Raw genomic sequence first — 26,173 nt, forward strand, 5'->3', positions numbered from 1 at the left:
TCTACCCAAATACTCCCATCGGATCAACTTCTTATCCCAGTTCAAATCTTGTTTTTCCATTTATTCTCCGCCAGGCCTAATACTTTTTTCGCCTGTTTTTCTGCGCACTGAGAAACAAATGGCGCGGAAAAGAACACGCGAAAAATTATTTTGCTACCTGTGTGTCACTGCTTTCGCAGTCACTGCAACAATGACAGAAAAAAGTGAGACATTCAAATCTTTTACTTTTCTCTATACACATGAAGACTCTCCATTCTTTCACAGAATTCGTGGTGATACGTACAATTATGGCCTCGTTGTCACATCTTGTACAGTCTTTGGGAAGCCGCTCGGAAGGAAGCGATAGATGACAGGCATTTCAGATGCTAGCACACAGCCTTCTGCATGTTGTGTGCCCACAGCTGTATAATAAAATAGTACAAAATAGTTAGTCACACGTGACAGAAGATGAGGACACACGCATATGACAACTACGTGCAAGTTGATATAAAAATATACGTGTAAAATATGACACGCAAAAAACTTTCCCTTCACATCTCTTAGAATCCTTCTGAAGCTGGTCCGACGAAAGCGATAGACGACAGGCATTGCAGACGCCAGCGCACACAGCCACAGCCTTCTGCACTGTGTGTGCCCACGACTGCACAATAAGATTCTAAAAATAGTGAATCATACGTGATAAGATGAATATGCATGGGTATGACAAATACGTGCAAGGTGATATAAAAACACCCGTGTATAATAGGACATGTAAACATTTTAACGTGAGGCCACACATCGTCAAAGACGCATTTCGATCCCCGTAGCGCAACAGCTGAAGTGCGGTAGCCGCAGTCGTAACTCCGAGGCGCCGCGAACCACTGTGCGTACTTACAAGATACATTTAATAAAAAACCACCTTGCCGCCAGTGAGGCAGCGAGTTCTGCGAGCACCGGCGTTCAGTAAGCGAACGCGAGGCGAAGCACGGCGTTGCACGCGGAGCGGACCATCTGCCGCCAGCGAACCTCGAAGGGGAGAGCGACGGCACGGTAGTTTCCCAATTTCCCGCCTTGATCTTCAATGAGATTCGCAGTAGTTCAAAATCAATAAAAAATACTTTGTTCTCTTCTCGCAGTGCGCGCACTGGTGGGAATAGGGCATCCCGCATAGGTCCTGAGTACCTGCAACCCGAAGGTGGATACCTACTGACATTCAAAGATATTACAACCTATTACAAGGATCAGTATCGTCGATACCCACCTCCTGCAAAGGGGCTGGGGAAGGCTAATGAACGCATCTTGCTGAGACTTTTCCCCAATACTTAACTGTGTCCGGCAATCATGCAACATTTTGATTCCTCCTGCACTGGCAAGTGCCAATACTGTTGGCAGGTGGCTGACACCTACCACATCGTTTGGGCTTGCCAGCTCAACTCAGCTCTTCCCCCCAACCCTAACCCAACCAGAGAGGAGTGGGAGGCAACCCTGCTGGGTTGCTCGGATCTTCAAGCCCAAAGGGTCCTCGTCCAGAGGGCAAGGTTCGCAAGTGTCACCAATGGGGTCCCAAAATAAAGACTCCGCCCACTATGAAGCTTCTAAAGGGCTGCACCTCTCCTTCTTTTTTAAATAAATGTTTTCACTCACTCACTATAAAGCGCTCGCGTTTTGCTAACGTAGTGTTGCTGAGCCCAGCGTGCGCGCGTATCAACGCCATATTGGAGTATATTGGGCGCTTCATGGTGTGCTCGCGGCCGTTGTGCTAGCTCTACATATACCAAGTTTGGTGTTACGTGACGTCCATGGATGACGAAATATATGACTGGTGCAAACATGGTAATCCAGACACGCAGGTAATGTAAATCATGACAACATACCACGCTCATAGCGTGCTCACGGCCGTTGCGCTAGCTCCACTCTTAGTTAAGTTGGTATCACGTGACGTGAATATATGACGAAGGCAGACGACACATCCAAACATGATAATCATGGCACGGAAGTCATATCCGGCATTATTTACCTCCACCTCGTAACGGTGTGCTGATTTTAAAGTAACATAAACCTTTCTTATTGGCGCTTCGCATATCATCGATTCCCACTGTACGTGGGATCTGCATAATTTTTTTACACCGTGTTTTGACCAAGAGCACTGTAGGAGGACAGGTTTCGATATAAAAGACAAGTTTGTAATGCTTCCGGAGTATATGGCTGTGGCGCAATATGGCAGATTTCTCTTATGACATGGTCATGTTGATATGCATGCGCAGTATATGGAATACGAGAATGTCGTACAAATTGCTCATCTAAATGCTCGTTCTGCTAGAGTGTATATTATAGAACATGCAGTCTATATAAGAGAAATGTATCGAGTTCAAGGCGAACTACCTACATGGATGTCTGTGTTAGCTAGGTGAGTTGGTTTCATCGAAGAGACAGGTACACCTTTCTAAATGGCACATTTATTATGGCGTGTTTTTTTCATGTATTTTGTGTGTTGAATATGCATGCTTGTGATATGAAATTGTAAACCATAGGTAATGGGGAAAAAAGTGGCCGTGGTGGAGTAGGCAGCGTACCCAGCATCTGTTGCCGCGCACCCAAACGTCATGTGTTTCAACTCCCGTCGAAACTTCGTTTTTTTTTTTTCGCATCATCATTGTGCATATATTTCGACAGCATTTCCATGGCGTATAAATAAGTCACTGAAGTTTTGGCGGACGCCGATATAAAACATTTTCTTGTTAAAAAGAAACGTAGGAGACTCTCCGTAATGTTCCATAGATGGCATGGCACATGAACATAACGCACAAAACACCGAACTTCGCTTCAAACGTTCGGTGTGAGAATGTAACATACTCGCTGAATTAATTATCGGATTGATGAATGACTCGCCTTGCACAACAGCAACTCCTGGCGGGCATCGTGCGCCAAGTGTACGAGCGCGGCGGAGTGGCTGCGCGGTGCGACGAGGAGCTGCTGGTGTGGAACGTCAGCATCTTTCAGACGCTCGATAAGTTCCTCGCCTCGGAAAACCGGTGGGTCTACGACGCCCTTGCAAGCAGGGTGTGCTACTGCGCTCAACTTCTTCTCACTCTGCAGGCGCATGCTTCTTAATTACCTTGGCTGGCGAGTGGTGGCGCTGCTAGGTCCGGCCACCACTGTGGAAATGATGAATGCCCGCCACGCATTCTACATGGCCAAGTCTGGTGCCGAGGATCAGCCACAGCTCCATAGCTTCTGCTTCGAGCAGGCCACCCGGATGCTGCCCGTGGCCGTCGGTCGCATGGCATTGCGCGCCCTGGGTGGCGCCGATTCCGCGCAGGTTTGCTTTTTCTATCCACCTTCTTCGAGGCGGAATTTCCTTATGGACGAAGAGTTTAGCAGAACATCGAAAGGGCTTGGCGGGGATTCGCTATACAAGGTGACATAAAAAGAAAACAGTTGAAATTCAACACATTTTTTTTTCTCCGCGCAGTGAAAGATTGCGCGTGTTTTCATGCACGCTCTGAAGAAGAGTGAAGCTTCTTTCCGTTAATTTAAAGTAGTAGCTTGCATTCGTAAACCTGTGTTGTATTGCTTTTTCTTAGAGTGCATTACTTCGTTTCGTCACTAACTATTTGGTGGACATCTGCTTCTGGTCACTGTAATAGTTTTCAAACAGACGGAATACATTTCATTTAAGGCTTACTTCTACGATTATTGAAGGATAGTACGTGTAGTATCGAACCGCGACATCCAACTGCCAAGTAAGTGCCTGGGTCTGCGCTAAACGTGCTAATCCTTGAACGGCGGGGTATTCTCGCCTGATATGGCTTCGGTAGCAAGTTTTTAAAGTACATAAAGACTGATCAAACCATGCCATTGACATGGCGCGTTCTGCAAAACAAGCAGGCAAACGGTAAGGCAAGTGGTTCCGGTCTAAAATGATTGGTACGTACAAGTGATTGCTTAACGCAAGTTGTGTCGAGCCTTCCACCGAAGGATACTGTTAAAGAAATGTTTTAAGTGTATGCATGCATTATTTACTCGTGGAGGGTCATTGGAGCTGCACTGAAAATGTGTTCGTCCGTGCTCGTGTGGCGTTTCGCTAGCGGCTCGTATCGCGGATGGTGGAAGAGATCAGGGCCTCGTTGCTGCTCCTGCTCCAAGGAAGCGACGTCAGCTGGCTCAGCGAGCAGTCCAAGGAGGTCGCCATTACAAAGGTACACACTTCATGCATGCCTTCACCCTCTAATCTCTTTCTTCGTCATTCACCAGATCAGACGGCTGAGGCTCATCCAGCAGCCGGCGAACAGCACGGCGCTGGATTGGGAACCCCCCGTGAGTGTGCACCTGTTTGGCGCTTCTCCTGCAGGACTTCCTAGTGTTACATGAGAGGCAATAGCACGTTTTGTATTGTCACTAGGTGCGCTTTAGGTATGAATGCATTTCTTAATTGGGCTATGTCAGGCATCTGGCGGCGTCCGCGCACTTGTAGGTCTTATCTCCCCGATCTCATTCCCTCTCCCTTAGCAACACCTGCAGGCGCTCGCATTTATCCTCGCCCCTAGAAACCAGAGCAGGTGGTGTGGACGTAGTAACGGAGAGTTAGAGGAGAGGAGGAGCGTGCTCTGGTATGTGAGGGCGCTCGAATCGGGTGTGTGGAGAGAGTCTAGGAGAGGGTAGGTGCATTGCTTCGCCACTACTCTCGCGGTTCACTTTCTCTCCTCCGTACTCACCACTCTCCCGTTCGTTAGCTCGTTCGTATATATAAATGGAGTGGAGCGCGTGCCTCACTCTGGACCGTTCGTTGGCTTGTGAATGTTGAAAAAAATAGTTACGCTAAAAATCCTCGTCTCATCATTAATTTACGCCATTTAAAATACTACGCCGTGTACTCTCAGCGCAAGAAATGCATTCGCATTTCCTCATGATTACCTTTGGCGAAGGGGAGAATTTTTGAATGCGATATCAATTATATGAAGAGTCTCGGCTAGATGTTGCCGCCGGCGTCGCTGTCATTTACCGTATACCAGTCGATATATATAAAAATGCAGGAAAAAAATAATCAAAAAAAAAACTCCGGCGCGCTGAATGGAATGCCCGACCTTTCGTTCGTGAGCGCACGGCGTCATTTGTGCGTGAGCAGAGCGCTACACATTTAGATCTGCTTGCCGTTCTCAGCGTTGCATTCCAAAAGGTTGCTATCCCATTTATTGATTCGCCTTTGCGGTGAAACGGTGATTTTTGTTTTTTCAGTAATACGAAGGGTCCTTCTTTGTAGCACTGTGGAGTTTGACCGATTGAAAAGTTGGTTCATTTTGTTAGCGTCAAAACTAGATAACGCAATGAGGTTTTCTGATATATAATATTTTAAAAATATAACTGTCATTGCTGTAGTATAATCGTTCGAAAGCCGCAATACGTTTGAAGGACGCTGTAGTGGAGGCCTACGGAAGGCATAGACAAAAATTACATTTCTCCATAGGAGAGGCGCCGAATGGGATTGATGCTTAGAAACGACGCATTGATTGAACTAATCGCAGATGCCGTGGTCACGCTACACTTCACCAAGAACGCTGTGAGACTACAGTTTTAGATATTAAAGGCGTATATTTCAATGCGTGCATCTCATGATGAAGCAAAAAAAATGGCAGCATATCCAAGGAGTGAATGATGGAGAGTGGGGCGAAGAATTCGTCCGTCAATTCGTTCTTGCTTCCGTCCGTCCATGCGTCCATCAGCCCGTCCGTGCGTGCGTCTGTTCGTGCGTCCGTCCTTGCGTTCGTCCATGCAGCCGCCCCTGCGCCCGTTCATGCGTCCATCCATGCATCTGTCTATGTGTCCGTTCGTCCATCTATTCAACACTCCAAGTAGCACCATCTCGCATCTTTTCATCATATATTCCCCATATAGAAGCACCGCCATCCAACGGACATTCCAAGGACTAAACGAGAGGTGGCACACGCACACTTTCTTACGGCTTGCGCTTCGGGTCCACTTCCCACCTTTAACCACCTCGAGTTCATGGTATATACTAAATCACTGTATTCATGACTCGCTAAACCTTTCGAAAACCAAGGAGGTTACGCCCAACGAGCATGACGTAGCAAACTTTTTCAGTCAGATAGTGCTCAATGTACATGCCAATGGCTGCTAATGGGAAATTAGAGACAGGAGATTTCGGCTTTTACTTTCTTACGGCTTGCGCTTCGTATCTACTTCCCACCTTTAACCACCTCGAGTTAATGGTATATACTAGTTCACTGTATTAATGGCACTGCGGCCCAACGCTCGCTAAACCTTTCTAAAATCAAGGAGGTTACGCCCAGCGAGTATAACGTAGCAACCTTTTCCTGGCAGATAGAGCTCAATGTACATGCCAATGGCTGCATGGGAAATGAGAGACAGGAGAATTCGGCTTTTACTTTCTCACGGCTTGCGCTTCGTATCTACTTCCAATTTTTAACCACCTCGAGTTCATTCATGGTATATACAAGTTCATTGTATTCATGGCACTGCGGCTCAACGCTCGCTAAACCTTTCTAAAGGTAAGGAGGTTACACCCAGCGAGTATAACGTAGCAATCCTTTCTTGTCAGATAGTGCTCAATGTACATGCCAATGGCTGCTAATGGTGATCGCAGCCTGCGCGTTAACTAAAAGCTGAATGCTCCTGTCTCTCATTCCCCATTAGCAGCCATTGACGTGTACATTGACCACTATTTTTTTATTGTTCAACAACGCACAGAAGAAGTCTCTCACCGGCACCACCTTGGTGGTCAAAATGTTATACTTGTTACAAACTACGAGGGACGAACGGGTGCCGCTATAAGGAGTTTCGCCCCTAAAATGTGGCCGTAGCGCAGTGCTTAGCGTGCCCGGCATCTGTCGTCGCGGACCCAGAAGTCATGTTTCCGGCTCTCGTTGGTGGAAATTGGCGACTACCGTTGACAGAGCTGGGGCTGACTCCGGCAAAAACACGAAAGCGCTTTATGCCGAGGTCCACCACAGCTGTGCTGACGTATTTCCGCCACGGATATGACGCTGTAAAACACATGCCTACGGATTTCACACATGCCTACGGCTTCAGAGGTTAAATCCGGTAAACCTAGAATCCTCTGTACATAATTTTGAACAGCCGAGCAGCAGGTAACGAAAGAGCGGTTTATTCAGTGACGCAGTGTATTTGTACTAGGCAGGCATGCGTAGTCACGGCATTCTTGATGACGTTGCACCAGGTTACTCGTTGCTTCCCTTGGGGAAAAACAGAACGGGACAAAACACAAAAATGTCGAAAGAATACAATTAAAAAGTGTTGTATTTGCATTACATTCGCTGAAATGTCTTTGTGGGACATTCCGGGAGAGGATAGCGTTGTGGCTCGCTGCGCTGCCGCATGCTTCTACAGAGCGTTTCTTGAGGTGGTTGTTGTTCGGTAGTGTATGGTTGCGGGCTGCATTGATTGGTCGCTATCTCACTTTCGGTTTCTGCAAGGAAACTGGTCCTTCGGTTGGTCTGATTTGTTCTCCCATGCGTCGTAGAGGCTGGCCGCTCTCAGCCGCAACGATATACGAGCGTGGTGTACCTGCCGGATTTATGACGACAGTGGGTGCCCATGTCTTGCTAGTTGTATCATAAACAGACACTGTGGATATACCGGGTACATCTGGTAGATTTCGCGGTGTTGTGTTGTGGAAGATGCGTTGTTTGCCCCGGGTTTCTTCGAGTCATTTGCAGACAACATTAGTCGGCACGATTTGGGGCTCGAGGTGGCAGTCTAGTACGTGCAGCTTTGCCCTCGTTTGTAGACATGAGACGTCGGGCAGGCGACAATCAGCGGTAATCTCTTGGCATGTTACTTCATTCGAGCAAGCCGCTACATCACTCCAGAGTTCCAGCACTTTTTCTGTGGTTTCTTTGCTTTTTGGACGGCGCTTTCAGCCATGCCATTACCACGTGGGTAATGTCGACTTGAAGTCACATGGTTCATGGGCAGCTATGTGGTAAAATTGCGGAAGCACGCACTATTGAAGGGGGGGGGGGACGTTATCGCTATATATAATTGCTGGGATGCCATGCATGGGGAAGATTTTCATGCACAAGTTTGTCACAGCTTCCACTGTAGTTTGACGCATCTGCTTGATCTCGTAAAAAAAGAATAGTAATCTACCATAACAAGGTACTCATCGCCTGCGTGGTAAAAGAGGTCGACTCCGGCTACTTGCCCCGGCGAAGTAGGTATATCGTGAGTGAACATAGGTAACCTGGCATTCCTGCTCTTGTAGCTCTGACAAAGCTGGCATGCCCTCGAGAGTGCCCTAATATCAGCCGATATGCTAGACGAGTAAATCACGGCTTTGGCTCTTGCTTTCATCTTTTCTTTACCTCCGTGTGCCGCATGGAGCAAACGGAGTACCTCTTGTCTTTTTGTTGGCGGAATGACGAGCTTCTTAGGACAAGGCCATCTTCGACGTGAAGTTCGTCGCAGTAGTTCCAGTACGCTCGTGTGGCCTCGGACACCTCATGCTTGTTCTCAGGCCATTCCTTGCTTTAATAGCTGCGCAATTCGCTTATTATTGCGTCCTTGATTAACTCTTCCCGGATTTTCTGCAGTTGCTAATTAGAAACTGGAAGAGATAAAAAAAAGTGTACTTTAAAATTTAGAGATTCTTCCTTAGCTCCGTATTGTTTAGAAGGCATGAAAGTGCATGTGCTAGAAACAGTTCTTTCTTGGCTTGTAAATCACCTTTAGAGTAAACCTTTGAAGGGAGAGTCTGATACGCTGCAATCGTAACGGGCACACGCAAAGTGGCTTCCTAAATATTGATTCTAGAGGGCAGTTATCCGATTTTATGATGACCTGTGGCTGCCCTAGAATGTAGTCTTCAAACCTTGCGCACACGTGAACTATGATTAACATTTCTTTATCGATTTGGACGTATTTATTTTGCGCATCGGTAAGCGATCGGGACGAGTAGGTGATGGGGTGCCTGTGTTGCAAAATAACTACCCCTACTCCTTTCTGGTTTGCATATACACTGTGCCGGAGTAAAACGCTTGACCTCTAGCAACCCCCCCCCCCCCCCTATTTGGAGTAATTTTTGCTTCGGACCTCCGGAGCAAACTTACTCAGGCTGACCAAAGCAATTGCGTGGTACATGCGGAGCATTGCTCACTGACGTTTCGCTTCTACTAACTGGGGTAATTGTGTGGCTCCTCCGGAGCATTTTTTTAACAGCCTATAGCTCCGGCTCGCCGGAATGATTACGCAGAACCTCTGGAGCAATTTTCACAAGTTTTTCACTCCGGCTACCCGGAGCCTTTGCAGGGCACCCCCGGAGTATTTTACAAATGTCTTTACTTCGTCCGGATGGAATTTCGGTGAGATGTAGCAGTATTTTCTAAGTGTTCCCTCCTCTGCTTATTTACTGTATGCTGATTGTGTCACGCCTAACGAATTCTATACTTTGAATAAAGCACTTCAGAGTTACTGTGTATTTTTTCCACAAAGCTCTACCAGTTGAAATTCAAGACAACGCTTGAGTTCTCAATCTTTGATTTGTTCAAAATAAGCTGCTAGTTATGATTGATTACCCAGCATTTGGGGAAAAAAAGATGAGAAGAAACAATCATGCAAGAAGCCACCAAAACTAAAACACAAGGAGGCAGATCACATGAAATCAACAGAACTCAAGTTTGAAGCGCAGCGCTTCGAAATGAAGACCAGATTCCTGCAAAACGATGTACGACAAACCAAGAAAGCGTGACCACCGAGAAGAATTGTTCCCCATCCCCGAAGTACCATTCATCAGCTTCATTGAAGACACAAGGACTCAGACGATTGCTTCCTGCATGATTAAGCAAAAAAATACACATGAAAACTGGAAGTCATGCGAGAGGCACGAAATGTGAGGATACTGAAGCCACGGGTACTCGTTACATTTTTACACTCTGCGAGTACACGAGAATAACTAGCCTCGTAAACCGACCGCACACACACAGAAACACAGGACCAGCCTTCAATATCGGGAAGTCGCTTCCATGTACTCTTGTTTCATACAGCCGGTACGCCATAAAAACACACATCGTTGATGCGAAAAAAAGTTTAAAATGGACGGAAGTTTGCCATATATTTTTAAATCTATACCCATACTCTTGATGAAACATACTAAAGCATTTTTTTAACTAAAATGAGTGAACTTTAGACTCTCGAAGAAAACATCGAGAATGCCTGTTTTGATTATTTCCTATTTTATAAGATATTATTGCTAATATCATACGCGTATTTTAGTTGGTGCTAATCAATATTCTTCAAGCAAGCTACACCCTTACAGTTTGTATGTTTGTGGCCTATCTTTAGGAAAGGCGTACTTTCATTCTCCTTTGCAAAATATTCTTTGAAAGAAGTTGGCATTGTTACGTTTTTTTTATACTGCCCTCTCTGTTTTGCAACTTGTTGTAGTAAACATTTTTCAAAGTATAGTTATTGCATGAACATGTATTGCTTCAAAACGAACAACCTCAATCACAAAAGAAAGAAAAGTTCACTCCCACATAACAAAATAAATTAGCAAGAAAATGTGCGTACAATACGCCACCTACTATGTCAACTGCATTTTCATAATATACTGATAGACATAAGAGAAGGTCGACCAGTTTACTCAGCATACACTTCCGTGCAAACGTACGGAGGTCATGGAAGATTATGCAAATGAGGCGTCATGGCGTGCGCGCCGGGATTCCTGAATTTTCCCCCCGTTCTGTTCATAGGACAGCGTTGTTGCATTGTCCAGGTCAAAACTATTCTCGTATTCTAGCACTGTTTGTCGAGGAAGACGAAGAAGTGTGTTTTGAATAGGAGCTACTTCTGCTAACTCCGGCGTATTTCAGTGGAAATTTAAGTCTGTTGATCGGTTTTCGCTGCTCCCTTGGAGGGGATGGATGTAGACCACCCCAGGCACCTGCCGGCACCAGCGGCGTCAGCGGTAGCCGCCTCCAGGAAGCGGATGGGACAAGCGAGTGACAGCGACAGTGAAGATACTCATGCTTACTATCTCAGCAGTGAGGAATTTTCAGATGACGGTTTCCAACCTTTGCTGAGCCGCAAAGCGAAGAGGAGGAACATGAGGACATCCTCATCCTCAACTATTCAAACTGTAAGTGAAGCGCCAAAATCGAACTTCACTTATACCATCCTGTTTCTGCCTGCACTTCCTACCGTCAGCATGAAACGCCTTAACAGACAGTCTGCGTCGAGGTCTCTGGAAACGCTCGTGCCAAATGAGATCACGGACATAAGACTGAACGCCAGAAAGAATATACTGGCTGTTGACGTTTTGCATGCAAGTGCGTTGGGCGTTCTGCGCAGTGTAACTGACTTGGACGGCAACCAGGTGCGCTCTCATGTTCCCTTGGAATGTGATGTAGTAACCGGCGTGATCTACGACATAGATGTGGCTATTACCAATAATGACTTACAATTTTTTGTCAAGTCAACAACTGATACTCCAATTGTTGATGTCACCCGGCTAGGCAAGTCTCGCTGTGTGAAGATTGCGTTTAAGAGCACATCACTCCCCTCTCATGTGAAGGTAGGGTACTTCAGACATGCTGTGCGGCCTTTCATTCCAAAGCCTCTCCAGTGCCGCAAATGCATGAAACTTGGACATGTGAGCAGCGTCTGCGAGAATTCGGTGGTATGCCACCGCTGCGCCGAGCCCCATGCAGCGGATAAGTGCGTCGCAACTGTCAAGAAATGCTCTAATTGCAATGGATCCCATGAAGCCACATCGAAGGACTGCCCGCGGATTCAGAAGGAAATTGCCATCTTGAAGCAGATGTTGCGCGATCACTCATCTCATCGAGAAGCCGCAGCTAAAGTCAGAATGCGTCGTTCACGTCGACGTCGGTCTTCAAGGACGTCCGCTACCTCCTCGACACGTTTGCCAGATCCCTCATCAATACCACCTCCTTTGCCTCCCAGACCACATGCTGTGGGAAAGGCTGTAAAGGACAAAGCAAGTGAGCATACCCTAACTGCGACAGAGTGGCCTGCACTTCAAAGGAAAGCAGCATCAAGCGAACCGAAGGAGTTTCATGACAGCCAGTCCGTGATCGCGGTTCGAGGTCTTTCCAACCAAGACAGGCAAGTGACTGCAATCGTGCAATCATTAATTGCCACGATTCGCACGCTACTGAGCAGCATACAATCTCCGTCTGCTAGGAGTGCACTGCAAATACTGGATGCACTGAATCCAGTTCTTGCTAACGTCGTATAAGCACAATGGCTCAACAAAATCTCATCTTCCGCACTGAAGTTAAAGGTGCGTCGATTTTTCAGTGGAATGCCAGAGGCATGAAGTCCCGTATCTCGGAGTTTCGCCAATTTGTTCGGGCCAATCAATTCCCTATACTTGTCATATGCGAACGAAACGTATCAACGCCTTATAGATTGTCCGGTTATGAAGCTTTTTGTTCAGCCGCTTGCGAAGAACGAAACAAAGTAAGTGTTTACATTCGCACAGACTTGACTTATCTTTCGCACCCAATAAGTTCAAATGACGACAATCAGTACGTGTGTCTTCGTGTAAAGAAGAATGCAGTTTCGTTCACGCTTATTGGTGGATATATATCTCCATCATCGCGATTTGACTGCTACAGATTAAAAGACATCCTAATGAGGACCGATGGGCCTTGGATCATCACCGGTTACTTCAACGCCCATCACATGCTTTGGGGGAGCACTAGGATGAATGCCAGGGGCCGGAACATCGTTACATTCGCTTCCGACTACGACCTTTCCATCATGAACGATGGTACCCCAACATATCGGCGGGGTCTCACGTATGGCAGTTGCCTTGACCTGACATTGGTGTCACGGTGCTTCTCTCACAAAGTTAAATGGTTTTGCGATATTGAGACTCATGGGAGTGATCACATACCCACCTACGTGAAGATCGATGGTATCATAAAAATTTCTCTTCCGGTGTTGTAATTGGCACTGACTGGTCGATGTTTACATCGCGTGTTGAGGACGCTTGCCAAGAAGGCCTTGCCTGCAGCCTGAAAAATATCATAGCAGAAGCTATGCAAGCGTCCAAATGTAAATTACCATTTTCGTCTAAAATAACACAGTTTGACATCGAACTAGAAAGATTACGAGCTATACGAAGGCGTGCTGAACGACGATAGAGACGCACAAGATCAATTTACGATCTGAGGGAAGCAAGACGGCTCCAGAAAAAGATTCAACGACGCATTTACAAGCTGGAGAGTGAACGCTGGAAAGCATTCTGTGAATCTCTAGACCCTCATAAACCGCTGTCATATATCTGGAGAACAGTTCGTGGTCTTCGCTCCTCTCCGCAACAACGGCACCCTTTTAAAGCTTTGGCACTCCATCATGGAAAAACAGAACTCGAGGTGGCTGAAGAATTTTGCATGAGAGTTGCCGGGAATATTATGAACGAAAGCATTGACGCCGTGATCGTTCCTGAGACGCGATTACCAGAAATGGACATTCCATTCACCATGGAAGAACTGGAAGGTGCGTTAGTCACTTCTAAGCGCATGGCATCGCCAGGTCCTGGTGGTATTACTTATAGTGTGTTGGGACACCTTGGACAAAAAGCCAGAAAAGAACTCTTAACATGCTTCAACAACTCCTGGCTCAGCGGCAGTGTTCCCCGAGAATGGAAAATAAGTCGATTAATACCACTTTTGAAATCGGGAAAATCACCATTGGACTTGACAGCGTATCGCCCTATTGCCCTCGCAAGCTGCCTCGGAAAAGTGATGGAAAGAATGGTTCTATTTAGTCTCGAGTGGTACTTGGAACGATACACCAAATACCCTTCTTGCATGGCAGGCTTTCGTCGGGGCCGCTCCTCCATCGACTGTGTCCTTGACTTATCGACATTTGTTCAGCAAGAAAAAAGTCGCAAGCGCATATCACTGGCACTCTTTCTTGACGTGAAGGCTGCATATGATAATGTAGCTCACGATGCCATCCTCACTTCTCTCGCAGCAATGGGCATTGGTGGACGAATGTTTCAATGGATAAAATATTATATAACTGGCAGGGGTCTCTTTGTGCAAACAGATGAGGGTACAACTGCTGAACATTACACCTACTGCGGAGTACCTCAGGGAGGTGTTTTAAGCCCCACATTGTTCAATGTTGCCCTCATTGGTCTGGTGAAGGTTCTGCCAAAGTCGGTGTGCCTATCTATATACGCCGATGATTTTGCCTCTGGAGTGCTGCAGTTACTCGCCCTCAGGTGCGTGCACGAATACAGCGGGCAGCAACCCTCATAACAGCCTACCTTCAGAAACAAGGCCTAACTATATCAACTGTGAAGTGCGCGTTGATGGCGTTTACACGCAAACCAATGACGCCATACCCTGTTTACATCAATGGGCAGAGTGTCAAATATGCACGGACGCATCGTTTCCTGGGCATAATAATCGACAGAAGTCTTTCGTGGAGCCCGCATTGTGCGTACTTGAAGAAGGGACTGCTATCTATTGTGCATATAATGAAATTCATGTGCGGGAAAGCATGAGGAACTTCTGTGGCCTCCATGCTACAGCTGTACAGGGCCCTATTTCTGGGTCTATTGCGCTACAGCAGGCCGGTACTGACTAACACTTGCAAATCCAATACTCATTCATTGGAGAGTTTGCAGGGTCAGGCACTGCGTATCTGCCTAGGACTGCCCCGATGCGCTTCTACTTATGCCACAATCATGCTTGCCAAAGACCATCCGGTCAGGACATATAGAGTTGTGGATTGCCTCAGAGCGCACATTAGACATGCTAGCCGTGTCCCCGACCACCACTTGGCCCTTCTACCCTCCACAAGACCACGTGCTACGTTTTCAGACGTCATAGCCAAGCACCTAAACAGCATTCCATCAGGATATACGCCAGCTACGAGAATGGCATGTCCTTTTAGGTGCCTCGACCAGCCGCAAGTACGTCTAGAAATTCCGGGTATCAAAAAGAAAAGCAATCACTCCAGAGTAGCATTGAAGCAAGCAACACTGCTATTATTACATGAGTTGTACTTGGACCGAACGCAGATATACACTGATGGGTCCGTCTCGTCCAGCAGCTCATCAGGTGCCGCTGTAATTCCGGCTGCAGCAACGACAATCAAATTTAAGTTGTCGCATATGACTACATCTACGGCATCAGAGCTTGCTGCTATAAGGGCTGCTTTACATTATCTCGTTCAAGAACGTCCAGGAAAATGGGTCATATTCTGTGATTCGAAGGCAGCGCTTCAGAGTTTGCAGTCTGCCATGCGTAGGAGGAGTCATGAACAATTGGTACAAGAAATAAGACATTGCCATCATGAAGCTCTAGCACGAGGGCATTATATTATATATCAATGACTGCCTGGACATATCAGTATTACCGGAAATCAATTAGCCGATGATGCAGCCCGCTCAGCCCATGAAGGAACCCGTGTAGTCCCGATTCCTCTATCAAGGAATGATGCAGCAAGACAACTTTACCTGCTGGCTCGAGATCTTACACGCACGTTCTGGTCGTCTACAAGCTTCCAAAGGTGTCAATTTTATGAACTAGATCCTTCGCTCAAGATAAAGCTACCATCACAAGTTTCCCGCACCGATGCGACACTGTTATGCCGCCTTTGGTTGGGTGTTGCATGCACAAAGGTGTACTCCTTTCGCATTGGTATGGCAGACACTCCTACATGCGACTACTGCGGAGCTGAAGAGACCATCGAACACGTCCTGTGCAGTTGTGCTTGCTACGACACACAGCGATGCCAGCTCCGGATGGTTTTGAATCAACTTGACCCCGGACTATTTTGTGTGCAGAAGATACTAGGACCTTGGGCATCTGTCTCAGTTGTGCAGAAGGCGACTAAAGCACTGCTACTTTACCTAAAGTCAACAAACCTGAGCGACCGCCTGTAGACTGTGTGTGCTCCCCGAGTGTGCTCGTGGTTGTGTGTACCTTCTCATCTCTCTGCAACCTCTTTTCTCCTCTTCATCCCTTCCCCAGTGCAGGGTAGCAAACCGGATGTGCGTCTGGTTAACCTCCCTGCCTTTCCTTGCATCTTTATCTCTCTCTCTCTCTCTCTCTCTCTAGCACTGTTTGTCAGAGAGATGGAAAGAAGCGTTTTATTAGAAAGATAGGGCACATGAACTCAATTTTGGTATTTAGTTTAACCTGTTTGGTCGAGAAAATTTGACCCATGTCTCCACCTCTCCCTCTAAAAAAAAGAAAAAAAAACCTGAATTAACGGCCTGGCGGCAGGACTGGTGGGGTGGTTGTGGTTAGAAGAAAAACGCGCCTAATTTCCGCAGCCCATTAAAAAGCACGGTGCAGCACCTGCGGGTAGGGAACAGTGGATAGGGAAAAGGTTAGATGTTTTTTTCTCTCCCCTAAGGACTGAAAAGAGGAAAAATGCAGCAGCGTGGCACAACTCTCTCCCATGATGAAAACACAAAGTACGGCAAGTTTCTCGAGAAAATGACCTCTCCTTCACGTCCCCTCTGTCTTACAAGGTTCCACAGTGCTGTCAAATGTTTGGTTTTTTTTCTTATCCCCATTTCCATGGAAGCGTTGAGTGCTCTGCAAGCCGTCCTGCCAAGCGACATTTTTACCTGTCTGCATTCTTTTCGCATTCCTGGTCACTGGTCTAGTCCACTCCTTTCCCCTCCTGCCCTACAAGCACGACGATTCCCAAAAATATCTCACTGCCCTTATACAATCAATATAATTTTTTCACCTAAATGAGTGCACCTATGCGTAGTTTGCACCAAGCACATCTCCTAAGCTCAGTTTCCTACATCTATAAAGAATTAACGCTGGTTTCAGTTAATCGTGTTTCATTAGTTCAACTTGCACAATTGATCAAAATAATTTATACGCAGTGTTAAACCTTGACCTGGCTTTTAATAATATGAAAGCGGACAAACATTAGCGTTTGTGTTTGCTGACAAGACCATAAAGATTTTTTTAACCAGTAAGGTTTATTTATACAGTTTTTAACTTCTTATAAAAGTCACAACTATGATATTTTGCCTGTTGCATATCAAAGCAGCTCTCAAAATATTACAGTGGTGTGATTTATATTATCGAAGTTATGTTAAGAAAAAAAGTCATGGTCCAAACAACTTGTTATCGCAGTTTACGCTGACTTTTTTATCTATATTCTGTAAAATTAGCCTATTATTGGCAACCTGTTTGGTTTCAAATGAACATTACCTGGTCTTAGAATTACCTGACAAGAATAGCACCGATAATTCGAGAAGAGCACACTCACCATTTTTTCACCGCATCGGTGACCGCCGGATCGCACAACACTCGCGGCATCCCAATGTATCGTTCGCTGCCAGAAACTATCACACGAATACCGTTCGCACAACCCCCTTCTGTTGATGATAGCCTTGGTTGCTGCTTGTAGTCGCTTGTGATATCCACAAGGTGCACAGAACTATCTATTTTTCTTGAACGCGGCCAAACGTTTTGCACAATCTTCACTGCACCGGCTAGGTCTGTGCCATGTTGGTTTGTGGGGAACGGCCTCCCAGGGGCGAGGCTTCCCGCGCCACTCCTCGAATAGCCAATAAATGTCGCTGAGCAATGAGCTGAAGTATTTCCGAAGCTTCCATCGGGAGAAAAGCAATGCGCCGGAAGATTTCCGGAGTAACCACGGGAGCATAATCAGAGTATTGGTACCATTTTCCTCTGGTTTCTCCGTCTGGCGCCCACCGGAGGAAAACGAACATCAAGCCTGCCTAAGGCAAGTTTGCGAACAAGTCCAGAGCACGGGCTTGGATCAGTGGTAGAATACTGCGCTGGCACCCAGCGGACCCAGGTTCGAGCCCTAATGTGTCATTGTTACTAAATTGCTTTTTTTCTAATTTCGTGTGATGTGGTTATGGACACCGGGGGTGGTGTCAGTGGTGGCAGTGGACTACTACGGTGCGTGTGACCCCAGTTGTCCTCTCATAACAACTTTCGCTATAAAATAACATAGGTCAGAGGACGGAGCCTTGTGGCTCTCCGGAATTTACATTAGTAAAGGGTGAATTATGGCCATTAGCACTCTCGAACTGTAAGTGGCCGAGAAGAAAGCACCTAATTCATCTGAAAATGTTAGCGTAAAGATTAAGAAAGCTGAGTTTTGGAAGCAACAGTTGATGACAGACCTTGCCAAATATTTGCTTTGGAAAAGTCCAAGAATGTGCAGTTCATGCGTGATGATTCATCAAGAATTAGGTGCAGTTTATGAGTGAATGAGAGAAGTGAGTTTTGCATGAGTATGTTTTGCAAAAATCATTTTGTGCAAGCTTCTAAAATGACTTATCTTCTAAACTACTAGCTGATGATTTAAATATTACGTGCTCAAGATATTTACAGCATGTACTGGTAGTGAGATGGGTCTGTAGTCAAGAGGTTAGGTTTCGCTGCCTGATTTATGAAGCGGAACTACCTTCCCAATCGTCCAATCAGTTAGAAAGCTAGATGTGTGAAGAGATTGCTGAAATATTGCCGCGTGCATAGCTGCATTTAGCGGCGAAATAGCGACGACAACGAAGAACGTGGATTTGCTCGAGAGGCGCAGCGCAGCAGAGTGAAGAGGACGACAATCTTAGCGGCCTTCTCTGAGAGCGTCTCTACAAGTCCCACTGTCCGTGTTTTTAAATAAACCCCCTGTCATTTATAACCCGCGACACTGGTGGAGGAGCTGGGTACTACCACCTCATGATCAGCACCCCTGTGAGAAGCCCCGAGTCCAGCCCTACGAGACAGCCACGCGTGGAGACGCCTGTGCACCGCTCAAGCCGTCGCCTTCAAGGTCTTGAACCAGAATTTGGCCTTTTAAAGGGAGCAACACTTCCGACAACCACCCCTACTCAAGAAATGGCAAGGAGTCCTGCACAGGTGACGGTCCAGAATATGCGCATTCCTGAACCATTTCATGGCCGGCCGAACGAAGATGCGCAAGATTGGCTTGAGCAGTTCGAACGGGTAGCTAAATCGAACTACTGGAGTCTCGATGGAAAGCTCTTCCACGTATACTTCGCCCTTGAAGACGGCGCGAAGACGTGGTTTATAAACCGGGAGGCAACATTAACGACATGGGAGGAGTTTTGTCGTCGGTTTCTTGACACCTTCGGTAACGCGGACCGACGCGAAAACGCACAACGCCTTCTTGAAGGACGCACCCAACAGCTGCATGAAAGCGTCGCCATGTTTGCTGAGGATATGGTGCGCTTGTGCCACCGCGTGGACCCCAACATGCCCGAGGCTCGAAAGCTAACCCATCTCATGAGGGGCGTCAAAGAGCAGCAATTTGTTGGTCTTGTGCGCAATCCGCCGACAACAGTGGACGAGTTCACCAGGGAGGCCACCGCAATAGAGCGTGCGCTACAGCAACGGTACCGACAGTCTGATCGCCCGGCCACGGGCGCAGCTGCAGGCGCCGCCGCACTTACCGCAAACGACGAGTTTGCTCTACGCCACCTGATTAGACAGATCGTGCGTGAGGAGATCGCGAAGGAGAACGCAAAATACACATTGCAGTCACAGGCGCCCCCGCAGCAGGAGTCCACGGTAGCCTCCGTCGCTGAAATCGTTCGCCATGAACTTCGAGAAGCGTTTGCCTCTCCTCAGCAATATTCCGCTCCACCGCACCGTCTAAGCTCGTGTACCTATGCAGACGCTGTGCGTCGTCCATTGGCTCCAGAAGTGTCGTACCAGCCGAACGGATACAGTTATGCAGACGCTGTTCGTCGACCCACGCCCATGCCAGCGCCGCAGTACCTCGAACCGTATCCTGTGGCAGCCTGGGCTCAGCAGGATTCTGTCAGGCGACCCTATATGCGGAAGACCGACATATGGCGCACTGCGGATCGTCGACCACTCTGCTACAACTGTGGAGAGCCAGGGCACATTTGCCGTTTTTGCCCACATCGCCGAGCTGAATACCGTGGTAGTGCACCTACAGCTACGCGCCGACAATTCGACGAAAGCCGTGCCCCCATCGACGACGACCAGGCTGGCAGGCGAGAAGGCTCTTCTACCTTCCGGACGCGGTCACCATCACCGGCTCGCTTTGGTTCACCAAGCCGCCGTAGTTTTGCTGACGCCGTCAGAGGTCGGTCTCCCAGCCCACGGCGGGGAAACTGAAAGCAGCGACCTCTTGGGGGAAGGTTGCAAGCCGTCGAATTGCCGAAAAACCCCCACTGCTGCCGAAACACGTGAGAGACGACGATGAAGACTTCGCCGAAAAAACTGTGACTGCCGACCTCGCTGTGACGATTGACGGCGTTGAAGTGACGGCCTTAGTCGATACGGGTGCAGACTTCTCCATAATGAGTGAACGATTGGCAGACGAACTCAAGAAAGTCAGGATGGAATGGACGGGCCCTCATATCCGAAGTGCTAGAGGCCAGATAATGACTCCCACGGGAAAATGTACAGCAAGAGTCACTATTGAGAATGTGGCTTTTGTAGCCACATTTCTGATCCTACCGGAGTGCTGCAAACCTATGATTCTGGGAATGGATTTCTTAAGAGAGTACGGTGCTGTGGTCAACATACGCGACGGTGTGATCATATTCGCCGCTGACAAGTCTGTGAACACTGATCCAGACCAAGAACCCAGGGTGTTACGTGTGGTCGACGACGACGTCTGCGTGCCACCACTGTCCTGTAGTCTTGTTTCCGTGTGTTGCGCCGTGCACTGTAATGAAGACGCCATAGTCGAACGCATCACTGACCTTCTTTTTCACCAAGGCATCGCCATCGCTCGCGGTATCGTCAGCTTAGTGGATGGGCGCGCAGACGTGCTTCTGACGAACTTCACGAATGAGCGCCGGCACATCGGTAAAGGCACGGCTGTGGCGTACCTCGAAGAGCTCGACTACTCTCACGACTGTCTTCTAATGCAAGGGGAAGCCACAGCTCAATCACCTCCACAAACACCACCAGTTAATATCGGTCCGAGTCTAACACCGACTGAAAGATGCCGTCTTATGGAGCTGCTCGACCAGTTCAAGGACTGCTTCTCATCGACATCACGAGTGGGTCGAACGCCTCTGACTAAGCATCGTATAATTACGGAAGACACAGCAAGACCGATCCGACAGAACCCATATCGCGTCGCTCAGAAAGAACGTGAGGTAATCCAGCAGCAAGTCAAGAAGATGCTAGAGGATGACGTTATCCAACCATCAAAAAGTCCTTGGGCATCGCCAGTGGTACTCGTGAAAAAGAAAGACGGCAGCTTGCGTTTCTGCATCGATTATCGTAAGCTGAACCATGTTACAAAAAAAGACGTTTATCCATTACCACGGATCGATGACTCTTTGGACAGACTACGGCATGCGCGCTACTTCTCGTCAATGGACCTTAAAAGTGGATACTGGCAAATAGAAGTAGATGAGCGAGACCGAGAAAAGACCGCCTTCGTGATGCCAGACGGGCTTTATGAATTCAAAGTCCTCCCTTTCGGTCTATGCTCAGCCCCAGCCACGTTTCAGAGACTAATGGATACCATTCTGTCCGGCCTGAAATGGAAAACATGCCTTGTGTACCTCGACGACGTGATCGTTTTTTCGGCCACGTTTGAAGAGCATCTAAAGCGGCTACTGTCAGTCCTTCAGGCCATACGGTCCGCTGGACTCACACTCAAACCGGAAAAATGCCACTTCGGCTTCGAAGAACTCCAGTTCCTGGGACACGTAATCAGTCGCGAAGGTGTGAAGCCTGACCCAGATAAAACAGCAGCCGTCGCAAAGTTCGCAAGGCCTGTTGATAAGAAAGCGGTCAGGCGTTTTCTGGGTCTCTGCGCCTACTACCGGCGATTTATAGCAGGCTTTGCACACATCGCCTCTCCACTCACCCGCCTTACAAGGGAAGACATCGCATTTGTATGGGGTGAAGAGCAAGAAGCTTCATTCAACGAGCTGCGACAGCGTCTACAAACTCCACCTGTCCTCGCTCACTTCGACGAGAATGCACCAACAGCCATCCATACAGACGCCAGCAATGTGGGCCTAGGTGCTGTTCTTGTCCAATGCCAAGATGGTGTGGAGAGAGTGGTTGCCTATGCTAGCAGAACGTTGACACGCGCCGAGTCCAACTACTCAACAACAGAGAAGGAGTGTCTGGCCGTCGTTTGGGCAGTTGCGAAGTTCCGCCCGTACTTATATGGCCGCGCTTTCCAAGTCGTAAGCGACCATCACTCTCTTTGTTGGTTGACCAACATGAAAGACCCATCTGGACGTTTAGCACGATGGAGCTTACGGCTCCAAGAGTACGACATGGCCGTAGTTTACAAGTCCGGAAGGCAACACTTAGACGCCGACTGTTTGTCAAGGTCACCGATTGAATCACCGGCTATACAGGATGATGATTTCCCAGGTTTTTTAGGAGTTGTTGATGCAGCTATCATTTCTCGGCAACAACAAGATGATCGGGAGCTCAACTCGCTTATAGAATTCTTGAACGGACGAGCCGCCAATGCACCAAGAGTGTTTTCGAAGAACTTATCGTCATTCTGTTTACGGGACGGAATTCTGTACAAAAAGAACTTTTCATCTACAGGTAGAAGCTATCTGCTGGTAGTTCCTGGAGCTCTCCGCAGCGAAATTTTACAAGCCTGCCATGACGAAGCCACTGCGGGCCACCTCGGTTTCACAAGAACACTGACACGCATCAAAGAAAAATATTACTGGCCAAGAATCGCAGCAGAGGTTAAACATTACGTCCGAACATGCATTGACTGTCAGCGGCGCAAGGTACCACCTGTCAAACCCGCTGGGCTATTACATCCTGTGCCCGTGCCAGAAACCCCGTTTTCTCAAATCGGAATGGATCTGCTGGGCCCATTCCCAACATCGGACAGCGGCAACAAATGGGTTATAGTGGCGACGGACTACCTCACCCGATACGCGGAGACCAAGGCAATCGCGAGTGGCACTGCAGCTGAAGCGGCCCAGTTCTTCATTGAGAACATTGTTCTGAGACATGGTGCTCCAGCTGTCGTCATAACAGACAAAGGTACCGCGTTTACAGCCGAGCTTTTGCGCACTGTGCTTACGCTCAGTGGCACAGCGCATAGGAAGACGACAGCTTACCACCCACAAACTAATGGGCTTACAGAAAGACTTAACAAGACAATCGCTGACATGCTTTGCATGTACGTCGACGTAGAACACAAGAATTGGGACCGAATATTGCCGTACATCACATTCGCGTATAATACGGCGCGCCAGGAAACAACAAAAATGACGCCGTTCGCACTAATTCATGGCAGAGAAGTTACGACAATGCTTGACGCCATGCTGCCTTACGATTGCAATGGTTCAGAGACAGACGCCGCAGACTTCACTGAGCGCGCCGAAGAAGCAAGGCAGCTTGCCCGCGTTAGAATAATGAACCAGCAGCAACTTGACGCCCAACGGTACAACCTTCGCCATCGATTCGTCATTTATCAACCAGGAGAGAGTGTCTGGGTTTGGTTTCCTGTACGACGACGAGGCCTCTCAGAGAAACTTCTACGCCGATACTTCGGACCCTACAAGGTTCTGCGTCGTCTTAGCGACGTGACGTACGAAGTCGTGCCCGACGCCTCCTCCTGTTCAAAACGTCGCCAGCATCTGCCTGAGACAGTGCACGTGGTCCGCATGAAACTTTACCACTCTCAGTGATGTAAACACTCGATCGCCGCATCGCTACCTGTTGAGCGTCGTCCCGACGCTCACTCTGGTGGGAGGGTAATGCCGCGTGCATAGCTGCATTTAGCGGCGAAATAGCGACGACAACGAAGAACGTGGATTTGCTCGAGAGGCGCAGCGCAGCAGAGTGAAGAGGACGACAATCTTAGCGGCCTTCTCTGAGAGCGTCTCTACAAGTCCCACTGTCCGTGTTTTTAAATAAACCCCCTGTCATTTATAACCCGCGACAATATCTTGGTTAGTATGATGTAACTGTAGCCAGAAGTACTCTTCCAAAATTTGGTACGAACAGAGTCGTCACGTGGAGATGAACAATTCTGTAACCAATTGATTAGTTTAGCGATACATAAATAAAGATGGGATGAATGAGCGGGAAATCAACATCTCACAAATCGGGTGAATGCACATTGGATGTCGGACAAAAAGTTTGAACAAAAGCGTCATTTAATATGGAAGCACATAGATTGTTAGGTGTTCGATCGCCGTTATCGTCCTCAAGCGCAATAAAGGAATCTGGTACTGGTTTTATGAGGAGGCAAATCTTTTTGACATTGTCCTGTAGCAGATACGGAAAAGTAGATGACATAAAGTTAGATTTAGTGTATTTAAGCGCTTGCAAATAAGTCTCCGAGGCTAATAGGTGTGCCATCTGAAGCCGGTTTGCGACGCTTTAGCCAAGTGATAGATACGCTTCTTCCTGTTAAATAAACGTTTAGGATTAGGTGTATACCAAGGCTCACTTGAATTAGTGGTGATGCTCCGTTTTGGAATGCATTTACTGGCCCCGTCTGCTCCGTGGATCTAGTGCCTAAGGTACTCGGCTGCTGATCCGCAGATTGCGGGATCAAATCCTGGCTGCAGTGGCTGCATTTCTGATGGAGTTGGAAATGCTGTAGGCCTGTGTGCTCGGATTTGGCTGGATGTTAAAGAACCCCAGGTGGTCGAAATTTTCGGAGCCCTCCACTACGGCATGTCTCATAATCATATGGTAATTTTGGGTCGTTAAGCCGCACATATCAATCAATCATTAATATGAATACATGAACATGAGGTGTCTTTCCGGATCGCAAGTAAGACGCCACCACCGCATTTGTCTATGTGGTCACAGTGGTAGATAAAATAATGATGCACGTCATTAAGAAATCTCGGAATCGTGACGATGTGCCAAAAGCCACGTTTCTGTGAGAGAAGTAATGTGTGCTGAGCAGTTTTCTATGGCAGAAGACACAGAAGCATGTTTGTTCAAGACACCTATAACATTGGAATAGAGCACTGACACATGACGTAAATTTGAATGGCCACCACCCCGCGCGTGCCCCTAATGCGAGGTGCAGAGTAAGGCGTCATTGCCACGAATACCGCTGCTCCTCCGTGATACATCGCAAACGTCATCGCTAGAAGCGTCATACAAGAAGTATTTATTATTCATTATTAGCTTGTTGTATCGAAGCTTAAAGTTCGGTTTTCCGGGCTGACTGTTTCCGAAATCCAACAGCATCTTTCGCAAAACACGAGTGCCAGGTGAAAAGTCTTCGCTATTTGTAATATTTTTTTACCTCACCTCTCCGCACAGAAAAAAAAAGGGTTCTCTAAATTTGAAGCTGTTGAACTTTTCTACAATCGGTTGGTATTTGCTTACTGAGAACGCACCTGAAAGATGTGCGTGTTTAATGGAATCAGCTGGGAACGACTCCGCCACTTCGGATATGGCTGATAACACTGTGGGTCTTGTTTGTCTCCAAGTCTCTTTTTCATCATTGATACCACGAAATATGAGGTTATTGCGCCGAAACCAGTCTTCCATTTCATCCAGACGAGATTGTATAAAATCGTTTCAAACAGTTTGTTTTTCCAGCATTTCTCTTGCATTAGAAAAGTGTTCACTAAACTGGTCCGTAGTGGTGCACTTGTCATCAAGTTGGTTTAGCCTTGTGCATGTCACATATTTTCCTTTTCATGAATTTTTGCACGTTTTCGAGAGTTTCAATGTCAGTAGCTAAATATGTCTGACATTTCAAACATTGCAGTGTGCGAGAATGCACGCATTGAGCAATTGGAACACAATTTTCATTTGATCAGCTGGATTATCGGGGAGAGATTCAATATCCCATAGTGCTGGTGAGCGTTACGGAGGCCCCGGATTTTGTGCAACATCCCCCGACAGTATTAGCAAAATATTAGCGCATATATATTAGTGAACAGTGTTAGAAACGTCTCGTGACCTCAGGAATAGCAATAAAAATCGATTGTCGCTTTTTAGCATATTGTCACGCAGCAAAGGACGACGCAGTTGTCTATAAGGAAAACAAGTTTATTGGAGCGAACTTGTGCTCCCCTAACAACTGAAATAATGCACAGACGGCGAAGCAGCGGTCGGCAAAACGACGTGCACGCTAGTGAGCGTCGGCGATCGAATGTCGCGGCATCGCTTCTGCGGGAATTTATATCCCTCGGCGCGAGGGTTTCACGAATAGTCGAATTGTA

The 26,173-nt window shown here is 47.5% G+C and overlaps 1 protein-coding gene across 3 annotated transcripts in view; it reads left to right on the forward strand.

Annotated features, from left to right (window-relative positions):
- The window catches only part of LOC119184222 (neprilysin-1), a 246,194-nt gene that overhangs the window by 102,657 nt on the left and 117,364 nt on the right, over positions 1-26,173 (forward strand). For all 3 annotated transcript variants that reach the window (XM_075888738.1, XM_075888739.1, XM_075888741.1), the window contains exons 7-10: positions 2,881-3,011; positions 3,076-3,298; positions 4,068-4,178; positions 4,234-4,296. In XM_075888738.1, the coding sequence (XP_075744853.1) occupies positions 2,881-3,011; positions 3,076-3,298; positions 4,068-4,178; positions 4,234-4,296 (528 nt within the window). The remainder of the gene's footprint in view (positions 1-2,880; positions 3,012-3,075; positions 3,299-4,067; positions 4,179-4,233; positions 4,297-26,173) is intronic.

This window comes from Rhipicephalus microplus, chromosome 3 (genome assembly GCF_043290135.1).
Source record: "Rhipicephalus microplus isolate Deutch F79 chromosome 3, USDA_Rmic, whole genome shotgun sequence".
In the NCBI taxonomy this organism is placed as follows: Eukaryota; Metazoa; Arthropoda; class Arachnida; order Ixodida; family Ixodidae; genus Rhipicephalus; species Rhipicephalus microplus.